Source organism: Chiroxiphia lanceolata, chromosome 11 (assembly GCF_009829145.1).
Source record: "Chiroxiphia lanceolata isolate bChiLan1 chromosome 11, bChiLan1.pri, whole genome shotgun sequence".
Lineage (NCBI taxonomy): Eukaryota > Metazoa > Chordata > Aves > Passeriformes > Pipridae > Chiroxiphia > Chiroxiphia lanceolata.
In genome coordinates this window covers 19,299,923-19,317,347 of record NC_045647.1, presented here as the reverse complement: position 1 = coordinate 19,317,347, position 17,425 = coordinate 19,299,923, and the positions used below count along the sequence as shown (strand labels likewise).

Genomic DNA, 17,425 nt, shown 5'->3' with positions numbered 1-17,425 from the left:
CTTTAGCCAAAAGCTACACAGACCCTTTGCTCTCTAAGTGCTTAAAAATACTTGAATTATTAGAATGCTGGCATTAGCTGTCCAGCACTCTTTTTAAGGGTTTAAATGCCATGCTTACATATAACCAAACCAGTCCAGAATGGAGGGTTGGCTGGTTTGTGTTCAGGAATACAAACATGGAAAACAGGCAGCGATGATGACCAAATGTAGGGAAACTGTACTGGGCTGGATCCGGAAAAAAAAAAAGACAACTGAGATGAAGGTAAGAGGTGTATAAATGATTCAGGGAACAGAGAGCACTGACTGGGTGTAATTAATCACTGTTTCCATGGGAAAATTGAAGGGCATCAAATAAAATCATCGAGGTGCTGCTTCAGGAGCTGCTTCCCCAAGCAACACAATGCTGCTGGGGGTCACCTTCACACAGGTTCACAAAAGGAACGGACAAATCCACGGCGGAAAAATCCAGCTGAAGTCTATTAAACACATGGGGCTGTTTCCTGTTCAGGAGGCACCTGGGCCCCTCACCAGCAGCAGTGCTCCATCCCAAATGCCTGTCTCTGGTGCTTGCACTTGGGGCAGGGATTTCTAGACATATCGCCATCGGATCGTTAGAAAATATTAAATAAATACTCTCCTTAAGCTTCTTCAACATCACCGTATTTTGTTTCCAAACAAAGCTGACAAGAAAATTTTAAATACCCACCCCAAACACACATTTAGGCAAACTGCAGTACAAGCAAAAGACCTCAAAGGCTTTCCAAAGCAAGCCATGAACTCAAACAAACCAGACCCACAGCTGTCCTATGGGGAGTGAGGTACCACGTGCCATGAAGCACCCACAGCTCCACAACATAAGTATTATTCGAAGGAAAGTGAATAGCTTTTTTGCACTTGAAGCAGCATCAGGCTTCTTATGAAGCAATTCCTCCCCTTCCAGGCATGAATCTGGAGATAGGCAACCATGCCACGAGTGAAGTTTCCACACGGACTCTGTCTGCCACGCTACTGAAATATTTCAAGTCAACTCAAATACTCTTTTAAGCTATTTCAACACGGTACACAACATCCTGCTCTGTTTGTTCACGTGATATGCATTAATATTTAGGGGAAAAGAAAAAACATCACAGCACAATGAAGTTCTGAACTTGCTACAAGCAAGTACATTTTATTACAGCTTACACAGAAGTGCACTGCTGGCCAGTCAAAACCAGTAACTATGAGGATCTCCCACTGAGAAAGAATTTTTCTGCCAGTTTTGCTGGGCACAGAGGAGCACACAGATGAAAGGTGGCATGCCAGCCACCAAGAGCATCCTTCACATTGTTTGAGTTCAGAACTCGAAGAATGTTTATTTCCAACAAAATAAGTTTGTACTCAGAAGTAAATCTTTACATAGCACAGGCGCTTTTTAACCTCCTGACCTTCACCATCTGCAATTCAGTTTATATTTCAAAAAAACTTGCTGACATCTGCTTAAATACCAAACAAGGGCTGAACAGATCCTCAGCTTGAGCTCAGTTTTACAGTGTGACTCTATCTTCAGTTGCTATCTCTGCTAGAGGCAGATAGGCACATATTTCAGACTGATTTGCAACATATTTGCCTTTCAATGGACATAACATTTTAAATGAAACTGTAGATTAATTAAATGTGAGGCAGTCCCATTCTTCTAACCTCATCTTGTGCCATGGCAGCATAGCTTTAATAAAGCCTGAGCCATCATTCAGTTCACTAGGAACAAGATATTTCATGGTCCACGTTTCTCAAGGAGAAGTAAAACAAATTTGCAAACCCAGATGTGGACTGTATTATGCTCTGCCCAGTGCTCTTGTGGCACAGCCACAGCATGCTTGGGCCAGGACCCTACACCTACTGAAGAGGTTGGATGGAACAGACTGGCTGCAGGGGTGACAAGAAAGATCATTAAAAGGAGGAGGGAGGTGCTGACTCTACACCACAGGAAGCTCACTCCAGTGCCTGAAGCAGCATGATGCTCTTTCACTTCTTGTGGAAGATTCGAAAATTCATTTCCAGCTGTAACTGTCCCACAAAACATTTTAAAGTAAAACACCAGCCTGACAACAGACAGAACCAGGTTCTCATGAATGTCAGATGCACACCTGGAGCTGCATCTGCACCTCAAACACCCCAGTCACAGGCACAGACTGGCAGATGAACTGGTCTGATTTGTGCAGTTAAGTGGACACACAAGTGCATTCCTGCCAACCCCCTCACCCACCCAGCTGAGTGCCCACACGTATGGCTGGGCCAGGGATCCATAGAGGCAAAGACTGGCCTGGCTGTTACAAAAAGCAAATTGGGAAAATTTAAAGTACATACAAAATTTAACACGAGAAAACTCGGGCAATGTCCTGCAGCAACCATTTTTCATACAACTGGTGTGCGTAACCATATTCAGTCGGCATTTTTCTCACAAGGGGCTCTCAGCAAATCTTGCTCGGATAGAGTCTGGGTTAAAATCATACATGGGTATGCTTTAAAACCCCAGAAAGTTTATAGACTCCCTCCTGCCCAAAAATGCTGAAAACAATACGGAAAAGTTATCCTATGCTTGGTTGTCTTTGTTGCACTGAGATCTCATTTTCCTTAAGATACTTAAAAATAAGATGATGATGATAATATATCTGAATTTTCTCAACCAGCATTATGACTAAAACATTGACCTATACACATTTTTTGCAGAATATACATAGAGATAATCTCATCCAAAAGACTGACTTGCAGCACTGCAGGCCAAATATTACAACACACACCAGACAATGAAATCAGAAGTGAAACTCCAGCCACGCACAAGCAGAATGGAAGCCTGTGTCAGTGAATGCATGATGCCCACATGGGACTCCATTGTTACTATTTACACAGCAGGAAGCAGGACAGATGGAGACAGCCATTTTTTGGTGATTATGAACGAGCACGTGTTACTTTTAGTGAAAAATACCTAAATAAAAAGCTATGCAGCACTGTTACCCCTCCCAGAAGCGCTACTCAGTGCTCCGAGGCAGTCAGGAGAAGCCTTGGGTATATGACTTTGGAGCATGACAGGCCCTCAGTCTCACTTTCACGTCACTTCTTTTCTTTGTAATCATCAAGGTTAATGTGCATCAGCTCCTGGAGCTCCTGACATTTTCACAGACATTATCAAAACTAATAAGCTTCCCTTGTTCATTTTCATTTTGATAAAAGATAACTGGAAATCCCTATAAGTCCCTCCTGAGATTTTAAAACATATTCCAGTAATTTTGTGCTAATAGTGAGCCATGTAAGACTGGTGCAGACTCCCAAAGGAAGCCACATCACACTGCAGAGCTACACCGACTAAATAAAACAATATCAGCCATGTATCAGGCAAGGTTACTTCCTCAGCCGTGGGCTGTGAGAAAGCTCAGGTGGAGGATGGGGAGATATCTGAAGTAGAAAATTATGTTTATTCATGAGCTTCACTTACCCTGATATCCTAGGAGTTACTGAGCCATCATTAAATCACTCTGCAGCTGTACTTCTTATGCATCCTCCTCCAACTATAGCAACTTGCATATTTAATGGAAGTGCTGGTTACCTCCGTGGTGCAGCTGCAAACCCTGGTACCAGGAGCAGGAAGGGATATGCAGAAAAAAGACACTGGCTCCCAACATAAAGCTTTCTGGAGGAGCTGAGGTCTCCCCAGCTCTCAAGCCAGTAGCTGCTGCCAACTGAACTCTCCTCTCCTCCTTCAAGCAGGGCAGGTTTTCTGAGAAATCATCAGGTTTGTCAAGGGTGATGTGAAACTCCAGCCCAAGGACAACCATGGAACAAGACAACTTGCAATCACACCAGCTCTCCTCGCTGGAAGCTATGGCCCCTCACCCCAATCCTGAATCCTTAGTGCCCCAAATCTGCAACAGAATTGGAGAGCAGGAAACAGCCTCAAGCTGTGCCAGGGGAGGTTTGGATTGGATATCAGAAAAAAATTTCTTCACTGAAAGGGTGGTCAGGCACTGGCACAGGCTGCCCAGTGAACTGGTGGAGTCACCATCCTGCAAGTGTTCCAAAAACACGTAGATGTGGTGCTTAGGGACAGGGTTCAGTGGTGGGCCTGGCAATGCTAGGGTAATGGTTGGACTTAATGATCTTGGAAGTCTCCTCCAACCTTAATGCTGCTGTGATTTTATGTAGATGCTTTACACAGGAATTCATTTCACACTTAACACAGGAATTGGCTCCACACGCTGCATCCCCAGAAGAGGGCACAATCCTTACACTGAAGGAGGCAGCAGCTCTCTCAGCCTTCCCCCTCCACGTGGCTGCAAAAACAAGGTGACTTGGTGTAGCTTGCTCAGCCTCAAAACTGCCTTTTGGAAGGGGAAATCAACTCAAAATGCAAGGGAGACTCTGCAGGGCATCACATAAATGCACCTCAGGAAGAAGAGCAATACAAAACACCAAAACAAACCAGTCTTGCTCTAGAGATACCTCTCTCATAAACTCACCAGGCCTGCTCCAGAGAATTACAACCTCAGAACTGTATGTTTTATCAGCATTATTTCATACTACAGGGACACTTAACTGAAGGAACAAGACTTAAAAACAGCCATCGAAGCTTTGATGTCTCACAAAACGTTGGGATTTGTCGACAAAGCACTTCTTAATCATTCAGTAAAGTGTTCAGCTTGGGGTTGCCACAGTTGGTTTGATACAGCATTGCAAATGGTAAATTTAATTACCAGATTAAAGATCTTTTAATTTAATGCATTTTATTTTCCAGGAGTTGGACTTTGATGATCCTTATGGGTTCCTTCCAACTCAGGAACTGGCCTGTTGCAACTAATAACCAATCTTTTAAATAATATTTCAGTTGCACAGATTATGAATATAAAATAATTAAAGTATGTCACTCTGTGTGTGTGTGTGTGTGTATAAACACACCCTTGTTGAGCTCTGAGAGACAGAACTTCTTGCACACCACAGACCCACGTGCCATTTTCATCACACTTGTACAGTCACTGGCTGATCCGACCCAGAAATGGCCACATTTCCCAAGGGACAAGCTCTCAACAGACACAAATCCTGATATATTTGGTGATTTCAACAGAGCCACCTGATCTGCACGTGTGGATGCTACACTTCACCAGCTATACTTCACTACTTGCAGGTGCTCATTGTATTCTTTTAAACACCAAAAATCCAGTATATTAACTTTAGTGTCATGATGGCTGAGGGATAAAAAAAACCCCAAACCCAAACACCTCCACATACAAACAAAAAACCTCACCACAAAAAGTGAACATCTTGCAGAGATTTTGCATGATTCTGTTTTCTTTTTCTGGAGAAACTGAATCCATTCTATCAGCACTATTTCTAAAAATAACTGTCTTGATAAAAAGATAATCAAAGGAATCTGTCATTAATCTTATACAGCTGCAGTAAATACCCAACAGCCTGGGCTACATTATTCTGGAATCAAAGAAAATCTCTTCTACCTACAGTTTCCTGAAGAGTCATTTGAGGTAACTACCATCAAAACAACTTCTTCGCCCTCAAGAAGTAGTCACACCAATAAAAGCACAGGGTTGTATAAAAAAATATTATAAATTCTGTGTGAGACGAGATTTCAATCATGCCTGTCCTACTCAGATGCAAGGTCCCGACCCTGCAAGATCCAATTAGCCCCCCAAACATCACAAAACCCCACTGAAAACAACAGGCTCTAACAAGCTGAACCTAGACAAATCCAGACAACAGACACAAGGTGTGAGTCCTGACCTACAAAAGTATTTAAATTTTAACAGCTTACCTCTGGCTGTGAGGGATTCTCTTAAATGAAACCTTTTAAAGCAAGACTGGGAACCTTTCTAGAAGATACTATCTAAGTCAGGAACAAGCTAGGATCTGCATGAAGCAGGAAATAATACTGTCTGTCACGATCCTTTGATGTAAAACCAAACAAACAAATAACCCAAACCACGCATGAAAGTGATCCAAGGGATCTCTCACCAGAGTCAGGTTTCAGAGCACTTACTAGCAATGAACAAACTCCCTTACCTTGTTTACATCCAAATACTCTAACTTTGGCACTTCTGCTGTCTCTTGCTCCTCGCTGCTTCCTTCATCAATGTCACTGTCCTCATCCTGCGTGGAGTCTCTCTTCTGCTCTGCAGAGGAAGGTTTGGTGCCCTTTTTGTCAGGTTCCATCTCCCCTGGGTTCCCAGCCATGCTGGGTTTCTTCTGCTCTGCCCCTTCTTCGCTGGGGAATGTTTCTCCAGCCACGCTACAAGAAGGACTGTCAATGCCACTGTCTCTGTTGGGAATTTTACTGTTCCCGTTCAGTTCCCCAGTTGAGTCCTTACTGTCAAGCTCTCCAGAGGGCTCTTTGCTCCCACTCACAGCAGTACAGTCTTCATGGCTTTTGTTATCACCTATGCTTAGCTCTTTAATTTTCATTATGTCTGTGTTAGTTAGGTCTGTGCTGCATGGTACGTCGGGCTCAGCCTCATCCGGTTCGGCTTTGTCAGTCACGGAAGAGCCGCTGGAAGCCACTGTGTCACAGTCACACGAGCTTGTCTGCTTGGAGGAGTCCAGGCCAGGTTCCATCTTAAGAGCTAAATTTAGCTGGTTTCTTTGAAGAATATGTACAGGTTGCCTGTGGGTGAAGAGAAAGCATCACAGTCATTCATGTTAACACTCAGAGGTTTCATCGGTGCCCTGAAAGAGAGGGCCTGACTGTGCTTTGATTCAAGTTGTATTTCTTGCATCCCAGTGACAATCCCAGCAGGGCAAGTGCGTGCACATGGCAATAATAACCATCACCCAACATCATCTAACAAAAACACACCGCCCCAGCCCTAAGTTCTACTGAGACGGCTCCACCAGAATCCCGGGCCTTTAGTGCTCTCCATGTAGCCTTGAAGAACAGCCCGGTTTGAGGGTTTGGGGAGGGAGGAATCATCCTTTAAAAGAAGCATTTGGTTGTGGGCTCGTTTAAACAGGAACTCTCATTCTTTAGCAGAACCAAATCTTTGGGGCAAGGTATTTTCTGCCAGAGAGGATGTACTGAAGCTCGAGAAGGCACTACGTTTTCTCTTTGAAAGACACCAGGTTCACTCACATCACAACATGCTCCAAGGTACAAGTATGGTGCCCCTGTTTCTCTCTCTCTCTTTATGAAAAAGAAAAATAAAATTACTTACCTCCATCAGGCAGGTTTGATCTTAAAAGAAAGTTTTCATATGTTTGTAAACTGAGCTGGTTTTACAGCCAAATACGTATATTTTACCCAATTTAGTGTCACTCATATACAGTGTTTCAGAGGAAATACTGTTCTACATGACATTGTTTCACAGTACACTGAAATACTGTTCTACATGACATTGTTTCACACTACACTGCAATTCAGCCTCCAAGAAGTAAGATCTGATGTATACTGAATCTCAGACAGAAAATTCGATTATTTTATATTACAGTAATCGAGTCCCTATGATACAATCCCCACATCAAGCCTACTTACAGAAAGCAGACTCTGGGCCACTTGTCTCTGGTACAACCTTCCCAAATTCAGCAGGTCTCACGCTCCTTAAGCACAACTGTACGTTACAAACTAAAACTCGCTGAAATACAGCTTTTATTAAAAAGACACTCCATCCTCAGTGAAGTTTTGCACTTCCCGTAGAAAACATCCCAAGAGGACTTTCTCTGTGATCATTACAGTTAATGTTTTCTACTGTTATATTCTAAGTCAAAAATGCAGAAAAGGGAGATGAGAGCAGATCTCGCAAAGCCATATTTACCTAATGCTTTCAAATTTCTCAATGAGGGTGTTGACTCCTGCTGATATTGGTATTTCGTCCTCTCCAGGTGCTAAGCTCTTTGATGACTTGGGATCAGCTGGCAAAGGCCGAGACGGTGCAGGAGGAATTCTTTCTTGCCCAGGTTTGAGATGGACAGGCTTAGGAGGTACTAATAAAACAGAAGGGAAAAAACAGGAGGATGAATCTCCATCTTCTTTATCCTAAACTGGGAACAAAATCCAGACAGAGGGGAATGCATTCTTCCATCATTCTCCATAAGCTGCAAGGGTGCAGTCCTGAAGTATTGCTCACACCAAAGCAAGCTGCTAAATAAAGCTGATGGGCTTCTACCTTGTGTTTCTACAGCGTGCAAACAAACCAAGGCGCTCGCGGAGCTGCACCGCTTCCTCGTTACCAAACAGGATGCACGGCTTACGTTTCGTGTTCACAAGTCTGCTCACCATCTCAGTCACACCAATGAGCTTCCCCTCCCATGACTTCTCAAAATTCAGGCACTCTGTTGAATCTCTTATATTGTGAAAGAAAATGGGGGCTTCGGGGGGAATGACAACTCAAAACGAACAACCACAACCCAATCCCACCGTGGATTTCAGTGCCTTGTGTTTGCTTGGTCAAAAACCGCACAGGCAGAACATAATGGCTTTTCTTCCTCCCCTTCTGCCTTCCCCCTCTCTTCTGTGGTGTAGCGTCTTCACAAATTTCCTTCCTCTTTTGATTCTACGTTGAGTTGCATATGATATAAATAAAACACGTGTTGTAAGAATACACACATTCTGCCTCAGGACTCACAGGGAAGCCAAGGTACAAAGTTTAACACAACATTTCAAAAAAACTGGCATTAAAATGTCATTTTAAAAATTTATCCAGACCTTCCGTTAATTGCAGAGTAAATGGTTTATCATACACAAGCAGTAACCCATGGCAACAGGTTCCCATGCTGTCACAGTTTCATATAGGGAAAGCAACTCCCATAGGCAGAGCTGACACTCAAAGGCAGGAAAACTGACCGTGGGATTGCTCCCAAAGCACACCCTGCTTGGAGTAGCACTGCCAAGTGTCCCCTCCTGTCTAGAGTATCCAGAGTTGATACATTGAATGAGGAAACTCTACCTATGTGTTTTATTAAAAAACATTTTTGAGAACAATTTCTTCCAGGCATTTCCAACTTCTAAATGGTCCATGCAGCACATGTGATCAGCACTGTAATGGAGTTTGAGTCAGCAACTGTTCTGAATGTAATTTCAAGGTTACTTGCTTTAGGAGACTAAATGGAGGCATACGCACCTGAAAAGCCAATTCTTGTTGTCCTTACCTTCCAGAAGGCTCTGCATCTGTTCTAAGCTCCACATCAGCCCAGATGGCCACCCTGCTCCAGTGGATGGGGAGCTGCCATAGCAGTCCATAAACAGTCATCTGAGATTAGTGATGAAGGGATGTTAAAGCATTTTGGAGCTCTGAGTATAGGTCAGATTATAAACTCCCTATGTTACTGAGTTTATTTCAGCATGAAAGAAAAAAATCGAATCGAAGAATCTGAGCTTTAAGGGGACACTTCCTATAAGAGGATTGATTTGATCAGTCTCCAAAAATATCTAAAATTCTTATCTTCAAATAAAGATGTTATAGTCCAATTCTGAAGAGACCTCCACAAACCCTATCTTACACGGGAATAACAGGGAAGAAGGAGAAGAAAGTCCTCTTGCATATAAACAGGATGGTAGAGCTCTAGGTTTTGCTCACCAGGTTTTCGTGTGCATACCATGTGACCAGTGAGTGTCTGGCCATGTTTCTCCTTGTAAAAACAAAAGACAACCCAAAATCAAGTATCCATGCCCATGAAGCCAGAAAAGGAAAGCTCTGGGCTCCTTGCAGAAGGTGCACAGTGTAGCAGGCAGACAGGTCAGAACCTCCCCCACATACTGCATCAGGTCCTTCAGAGCTGGCCCTGGTCCACAGCACCCAAAGGTCCTACACTAATACCAAAGCCTTTACACTGGGTGCCACTGCTGTCCATGTAAACACTTGATGCCTTTCCTGTTAGTGGATTCACCTGAATCACCTGAGACAACACACTCTGCACTGAATCAAAAACTTTTGTTAATTCTGAATTTTTACCTCCTGAAGTAATGTTGAGAAATGGAAACATAAGGATGGAGGCAAAGCCACTGAGCCTACCAAGGACTACTTACCAAGGCAAGTTTCAACCAAAGCAGACGTGGTTCAAGACCAAGTGCACCTGGGTTGGGGTAATCCCAAATACAGACTGAGTGGAGAACATTTCGAGACCAGCCCTGGGGAGAAGCAATGGGGTGTTGGTTGTCAAGATGCTCGACATGCCCAGGCCATGTGTGCTGGCACTCAGAAACCCCTGTGTCCTGGCTCATCCCACAGCGTGGGCAGCAGGTGAGGGGCAGGGGGAATCTCCCCCTCTGCTCCATTCTGGTGAGACCCCACCTGCAGAGCTGACTCCAGCTCTGGGGTCCCCAACACAAAGAAGACACTGACCTGTTGCAACAAGTCCAAGGGAAGCCGTGAAGATGCTCCAAGAGCTGGAGCCCCTCTGCTCTGGAGACAGGCTGGGAAGAGTTGGGGGTGTTCACCTGGAGAAGAGAAGGCTCTGGGGAGACCTTAGAACTCCTTCCAGTGTCTAAAGGGGCTCCAAGAGAGCTGGAGAAGGATGAAGGGCATAGAGTGAAAGGACAAGGGGCAATGGCTTCCCACTGCCAGAGAACAGGGTTAGATGGGATACTAGGAATTAATTCTTGGCTGTGAGGGTGGTGAGGCCCTGGCACAGGTTGCCCAGAGAAGCTGTGGTTTCCCTATCCCTGGAAATGTTCAAGACCAGGTTGAACGATGCTTGGAGCAACCTGGGCTAGTGAGAGGTGTCCCTGCTCATGGCAGGGGAACGAGATGAGCTCTAAGGCCCTTTTCCACCCAAACCATTCTGTGAGTCTCTGATTCTAATTAAAGCTAGAAGTTTGCTGCATGGAAGAGATACCAGCATTACAAAGCATTTTCAGGTGCTCCCTGAAGGCTGAAGCCATGTGCTGGAATGCTATTTCCCCACTCCTCCTTCTCCTGAACAACAACCTGGCTCTTTGGAGGAGGCAGAACCCAACCCACAAAATCGTGGTTGCAGAAGGAACAAGTGAAATAACGAGAAGCAGCAGGACAGAATCAGAAAACTCAAAGGCAAGGTTTAAATAAGTGGGACAAGGTATAGCCCAGGCTTGGCCCTGGGTCTGTAAACCAGCTGGGAATATGGGGCCCTTCCCTCACTGAAAAATGAGCATCTCAGCCTTTGCATTATTTTATCTCCCCTGGCCATGAGTTCCTTTCTCACAAGCACCTTCTCTACAGTAAAGCAAACACTCAACATGCATTTATTAGTGACTGGATGGAGACATTCCCAGCCACCATCCCAGCCTGGGGGCTGTCTGGGGGTCTGTCCTGACTTGCTGAGAAAGCTGGGAGGACCTAATAAAGAAAAAATCTAGTGGTGTGAGTCACACTGGAAGATTTACTTACTTTAGTTAAGGTCCTGGACAAGAAGAGATCTAAAAATATACAGATGCTGAAGGAGATTATGGAGGGTTAAACCCTGGGGAGCAAATGCACTCAAAAGAAGAATAAATGGCCCAAAAGCACAGGCTTGGGGGGAGGTAGAGAGCTGCTTCTGGAGCCTCAGGTGGTGATGCCAGCACATCACACCCCACAGATCAACAAGAAACAGGCCTTAGTGAGGCAGCCACGTGGCTCTAGGGAGAAAGCCATGGGAAGAAAGGATCTTGCATAAAAATACCTACAGAAAACTAAAGAAAGATTTATTGTCTGCACCACACTGTCACAACTGCTTTCTGTGGATATGGCCACCAAGAAAAAGAAAGGATGTTATACATTAAAAACGTCAACTTCAAGAGAGTAATTTCAATAAAAACTTTTGGGGTTTTTTTTATAAATTTTGATGTTTTCATTTTCCTGGAGAGGAAGTATTGAACTATTACTTATATATGAAGTATTGTATAGTTAGTATTCTCCTTTCTTTTCTGTGTATAAAAACCATAGAGTAACAGAAGATCAATGACAAGGGAGAAAAGCCATTTCAAATTTACAAAGCAAATAAAAGTGAAGACAAAAAAAAATTGTACTATCTTCCCTTGCAACGTATCCTATGTATTGTTCTCTCCTGTCACACATAAGCTAATTGAAGATACTTTCTTAAAGCAGTTTTATTATAAAGGAATAATAATAAAATATATAAAATAATAAGAAATAACAAAATCATTATTTAAAATTCAAGGCAAAGAAGTGTCTTTCAGGAGGATGGCTGGCACATCCATAATCAAGACTTGTCACCTGGATTTGTAGCTTTGGCTAAGCTGGTTCATCCTGGTTTTTAAGTGTTGGATGCTACACAACAGTCTCATGAGAATTTTCACAAGGACTCCTTCCCTGAACTATTTTTACAGTGACATCAAGAAGCCCAGAAAAATGAGTTCTGTCAAAAAAAGTAACAGCAAGAGTAACCAGTCAAGAAAGCATTTTACCTTTGGGTGTTTATTTCACCTCTTTAACAATTTCCATCCTTTTCCATCCTCATGAGACAGTAGATACACTGACTTCTGTTCTGAGCTTAAGGCTGTAATGGCAGAGAGAGCTTGGGGGTGTGTGAGCAGCAGAAAGAAGCAGTGGTACCTGTCTAGGTGATGGAAATAAATCATATTCATCTACTTAGGTAACTTTTAAGCATAAATTGAATCAAGCCAAGTAGGCTCCCTCCAACTTTTCTGAAATTCTCACATATAAAAAACATGTTACTTCCTCAGTGCCACGAGTACAACAGCAAAGTATCTACACCAGCTGACTTCATTCTAGTTCTTACAGAACAGGCACTTATGCCTTTTTATTGTCAGTATTAACAACATTCATGGAACACCCACTAATTAAGCCTGAACAACCAAGATCTCTGGGTGAAAGCTTCATAAAGGCACAGACCTTGTGGGATATTTAAAGTGTGAACCAGTATATTAATTTATCGTTTAGGGTCTGCTTCCAGAAGCAGAAAATACAGTGCTTTCTTTGTTGTTGTTCAAGGCTGAACTGCTTTTGTATAGACATTTGAATTGGGAGGGGGTGATGGTGCAGCAGCTCAGTGTGTACAACACCAAAATGTCATTTTTTTCACATAACAATGACCGTCTATCACATGGATACATATCTTAAAAAAATTCTGGTTTATGAACTTAGTATCTTCTTGAAGCTCACCTTCCTTTGTTCCTAACACCCCTACGGTATTTGCATCCCCAATTCCCTTGAGGCAAGCACCCATTACATACAGAAGAGTAATTAATTCTACAAAGCAGGAAGTGTGATAGCAGGACACTTGGCAAACTGACATCATAAAGACAGACCCCATGTCATTTCACTAACGGAGAAACATGGAAACAATTGATCCTCTTTCAAGAAATGTACTGAAGTCTTCTTTTTTTTTTTTTTCCCCCCAGAAGCCTGAGGAGACCAGAAGAGCAGCTGGAGACCAGCTGGATCACGCTTCTTCCTGGCTCCTCTTCCACCCTACTTTGGGATTGCCACCTATTTGACCGTGAGCTGACAGGTCTGTGGAAGTACCACAGCCCACAAGTGATAGGTTTAGCTTCTATTTCTCATTTTTAAAATACATTCGTTTCATTTAGGCATTTCCTGCTGCCATGCAATAAATGGAAAACAGACTAGCTTTAGACAATTAGCTATTATTACCTAAAACACTTTTCAAAAAAATTCATTCAAAATGTAAACCATATTGCTGAATTCAACTTGCACCTCACAGCTGCATAACAACAGTACACAAAATATAAAACGACAAGTTAAGTAATTGGTTATTGCTGAATCAATTTCTTCTTGAAGGCCTCCCTAAGTGGTTATCTAACATTGGGAAAAATGAACATAATAAAACCCTATCAAGCTGTACATTAGAACATAAAAGTAACTATTTCGCCGGGACTCAAATTAAAACAATCATTTCAAAACATTACACTTTCCATGCCATAGGAGCTTGTACAGCTTCTAGAAGGCCAAAGCCACTTGCCTTGGGGTTTCTGCAGAGGATGCATTTTGGCCAGTGGACTTTTGGTTTTGGGCTTCCTTCCAGCCTGATGGAGACATTGTGCCGAGCTGACGTGCTGCAGTTCCCCGCATGCTTCCAACACCGGACTGGAGTCAATGTGGCATTTGATTGGAAAAGGAGAACAAGGGCAACCTGGGGGGAAGAGGGGGGGGGGAAAGTCAATATTTATTTTGTTCTATTAATCCTGAAGAAAATTTGTGCTACTTCTAGAAGCATATCACTCACCCAAGTTCTTGAGGAAGGGGAAGGGGAGTAGGAGAGGGGTGAGCCATTCACTCACAAGTTATTACAACCAATATATCCAGCCTTAATGATCCTGTCAAACTGACTGACTGGTAAGACAGGTGGAATTTCGGTAATGTTGTCTTTAATTAATGATTTACTTCTTTATTACAGACACCCGAAATAAAAGAGCAAATATAAAAGATAAAAAACATTTCAAAAGGATTTCTCCAAACAGAAATACAAGTGCTGCAGCACAGAACATTGCTTTTACTTGGTAAGATAAACCTAAATTAGGGTGATTTAGAAATGTGTTCCGCATAGTGGGAATGGTACAAGTGCCATTCCTTCAGATTTAATCACTCAAGCTGCATTTAACCCCTATTTATTACTCCTCTGTACATAAAATATTAACATTCCTTCAAGAGGCTCTGGTCTAGAAGATGCTGTTAAGATATGATTCAGTGGGAACACAGAGAAAGAAATGATTAATGTGACTGATTGTCTTTAATTTAACATTCTTGATTCACTTCTGTGGGGACTGGGGAAGCAAACCCAGATATTGGTTTTCATGGAGTGGAGACTGCAGCTTTTGATTTGGGTTTTTTTGGACTTGTGGCAAGCCTACAGCTACACAAAACCCCCGTGTCAGCTCTACCCGTGTGCCATGAGAAGGTTAAAAAAGAGTTTAAAAAGGACTGTGGTTTAAAATTGCTGAATACAAACACATGAATATATATGCTTCCGGCAATACTGAGAAGCGGAAAATGTATCAGATTTAGAAATTTGAACGTGAATGCATTAAAAAAGGGCAAAGAAAACATGACAAACATTCTTTCCATACCCTTGTTTAAAGTGGGCTTGCTGAATTTGCCAGCATCTTGCTGGAGTGCGAGGTGACCTGCATCAGGTAGAAAAGATTCATATAAAAGTGAAAAAACGGTGTTTGCCTTCCTGTGATGTCTTCAAGAACATGGATTTAGCTTCAAAAATGCAACCTACTCTTGGCCAGATTCCTATTAAGATCAAAAACCTGAAACGAAAAGCCCCTCCATCCACATCAACTAAATTATTCTGGGTTTGCACTAACAGTATTAAACAGGATGTGACTTTTTGAGTAAATCCACTGGAATCTGAGCTGTGCAGACTCTCGGGAAGATTAGCTGAGAGCTGCCCTCAAAATGCAGAAACTTCCACATACGTATTTTTTTTAAAAAAGGGTATAAAATATTAAAGCAAATTTTGTTGTAAAAAATAGATTCAGATGACACAAACCTACTTACTGATCTCTGCCACCCAAATATACAACCCCTGAATTCCCCGTGTATGGCTGCCAGTTGTTGCTGTTGAAGCTTCATTAGCACTTCTACCACAAAAATCTGCTTTTCAGCAGATTTGAGACCAGCTATTAAAACATCCTTCCAGCTGAAAACAGGAAATTATAAGTACTAGGTTCTATTCACATATAATTTCACTTATCAGAAAAATTCAGTGAAAGTAGAATAGATTATTAGAGCAGATCAACAGATTATTGCAAACACATCATCACAGAAAGAGTTTACACAGATGCCTCAGCTCTGGGGACCGAAAGTTCCCTGTGACAGCAGCAGTGCCACCACGGGCTAGCTTTTTAGGGGAAGGACTAGGACTTCTTCCTTATTAACAGTTGCTCAGCACAGCCAGAAATTAAAATAGTGCACAGCTGAACATCCTAGGCCAAGCCCAGCTACTCCATGCTGACTTGGGATAAGGTACCAGCCACCCTAAGCATTCCTCATTCTTCTTCAACCACTGCCACAAAAAAGGACCGTCCTGTTGGTATGATTTTGTAAAGTTTCAAAAGGAATTAAAACCCAGTTCCTTTTTCTTTTCTACTGAGATTCACTGCTGTGAAAGCAGGTCTGACCACCTTACCTTTCACTGTAAACAAGAGCCAGTGGCTACTCACTTGCCTTCAAGTGTGTGGCACCATCATACACCTCTTAGGTCTGGGCTAAAAGCTCTTAAGACCTACTCATGGTACTGCAAAGTAGAGTGCTTTGAACCTTTTTTTATAAATTCACATACAAGTTTTTCTCTGCTACTGCAAGATCCTGTCAAGCAACCATGGCACAAGATCTTCCACTGGTAATTACTCAACAAACATGTCCATCTTGCTCAAAATTTGGCTCGGAAAGCTCTAGGACTCATGCTCAGAGGCATTTGCAGAGTAAATACTTTGTGAAGCCTTATGTTACCTCCCATTAAACAAGAGCATCCAAAAAGCAGTGGGCACAGAGCAGAAAATAAAGCTGATTAGTAGCAGAAGAGGAACCTAGAAAGCCACAAGTGCCTTAAAACCTAAATGTAGTGCTGGCCCTGAATCAAGAAAAATATGTAGGGGTGAAGCCAGAGAAGTGGCTTTCATTCTTTTTTATTTAATTTAAGCCAGCTGGTTCTCCCTCTTTGTCTCTGATGTGGACCCTAAGGGCTGCTTTTTGCACACAAGTCAAAAATCCACTTTCCTTACATATTTTTTCAAGTGTTATAAAATTATTTGTGAAAACAAGATTCACTGGATTATTTCACATGGAATTTCCTGAAAGTAAAACCTACTGTCTGCCAAGCACACTCCAGGGTGGGTGCTCCTAGAAATGGGAAACAAGAGGGACAACATAAATAAGGACCCAGGCACAGCCCAGGTAACCACTCCCAAGATGTCTGTGGTTCTGCCAGGTGCTTCCAGAAGTGAGAGCAGGTGATGGGTCCCCATTGCCTGCTCTCTTGCACCCACCAAACCCGCAGGATCCAAACCAGAACTGCCTCCTCTTTGACCTCTGGTGCAGCCTTGGATGGGGCAAACTCTTCCTAGACCGGTGTCCTGGTTCTGACCAGGACAGGGTTAATTTTTGCAGTAGCCACGAGGGGCATGGCAGGACCCAGAGGTTTTTCTATATCACCTCAGGCCATACCAGGGGGAAGTGGGGGAAGGGGTCCCTTCCAGTCCATGGTATTGTTTTTTGCTCAAGGACCTGGGTGCACTTGGTGGGTAATGCAGAGGGAGAGGGAAACACGATGTGCACCTCAAGGGGATGTGATTTTGGGTGACAACAGTCTGTAATGTTGAATTGTATAATACTGGTTGCTGAATCACACTGCCACTGTGTGCCATAACTGCCATGGACAATGAGGATGGACTCCTCCAGATATACTAGTCCTGAGCTGCTGATGCAGCCTGCCACCACCTAACAGACAGCACACCAGCCCTCCTGCCCTGGAAGACAGCTAGGATGGG

General features: G+C 43.1%; 1 protein-coding gene across 8 annotated transcripts in view; it reads right to left on the bottom strand.

Moving 5' to 3' along the window:
* The window catches only part of FGD3 (FYVE, RhoGEF and PH domain containing 3), a 109,178-nt gene that overhangs the window by 36,190 nt on the left and 55,563 nt on the right, over positions 1-17,425 (bottom strand). For all 8 annotated transcript variants that reach the window (XR_004359125.1, XM_032699350.1, XM_032699344.1 and 5 more), the window contains exons 2-4: positions 13,891-14,061; positions 7,785-7,953; positions 6,043-6,640 (exon numbers count right to left, since the gene is read on the bottom strand). Coding sequence is in view for 7 of the 8 variants with exons in the window: in XM_032699350.1 (XP_032555241.1) it covers positions 6,043-6,640; positions 7,785-7,953; positions 13,891-14,061 (938 nt within the window). In the remaining variant the exon portion in view is untranslated. The remainder of the gene's footprint in view (positions 1-6,042; positions 6,641-7,784; positions 7,954-13,890; positions 14,062-17,425) is intronic.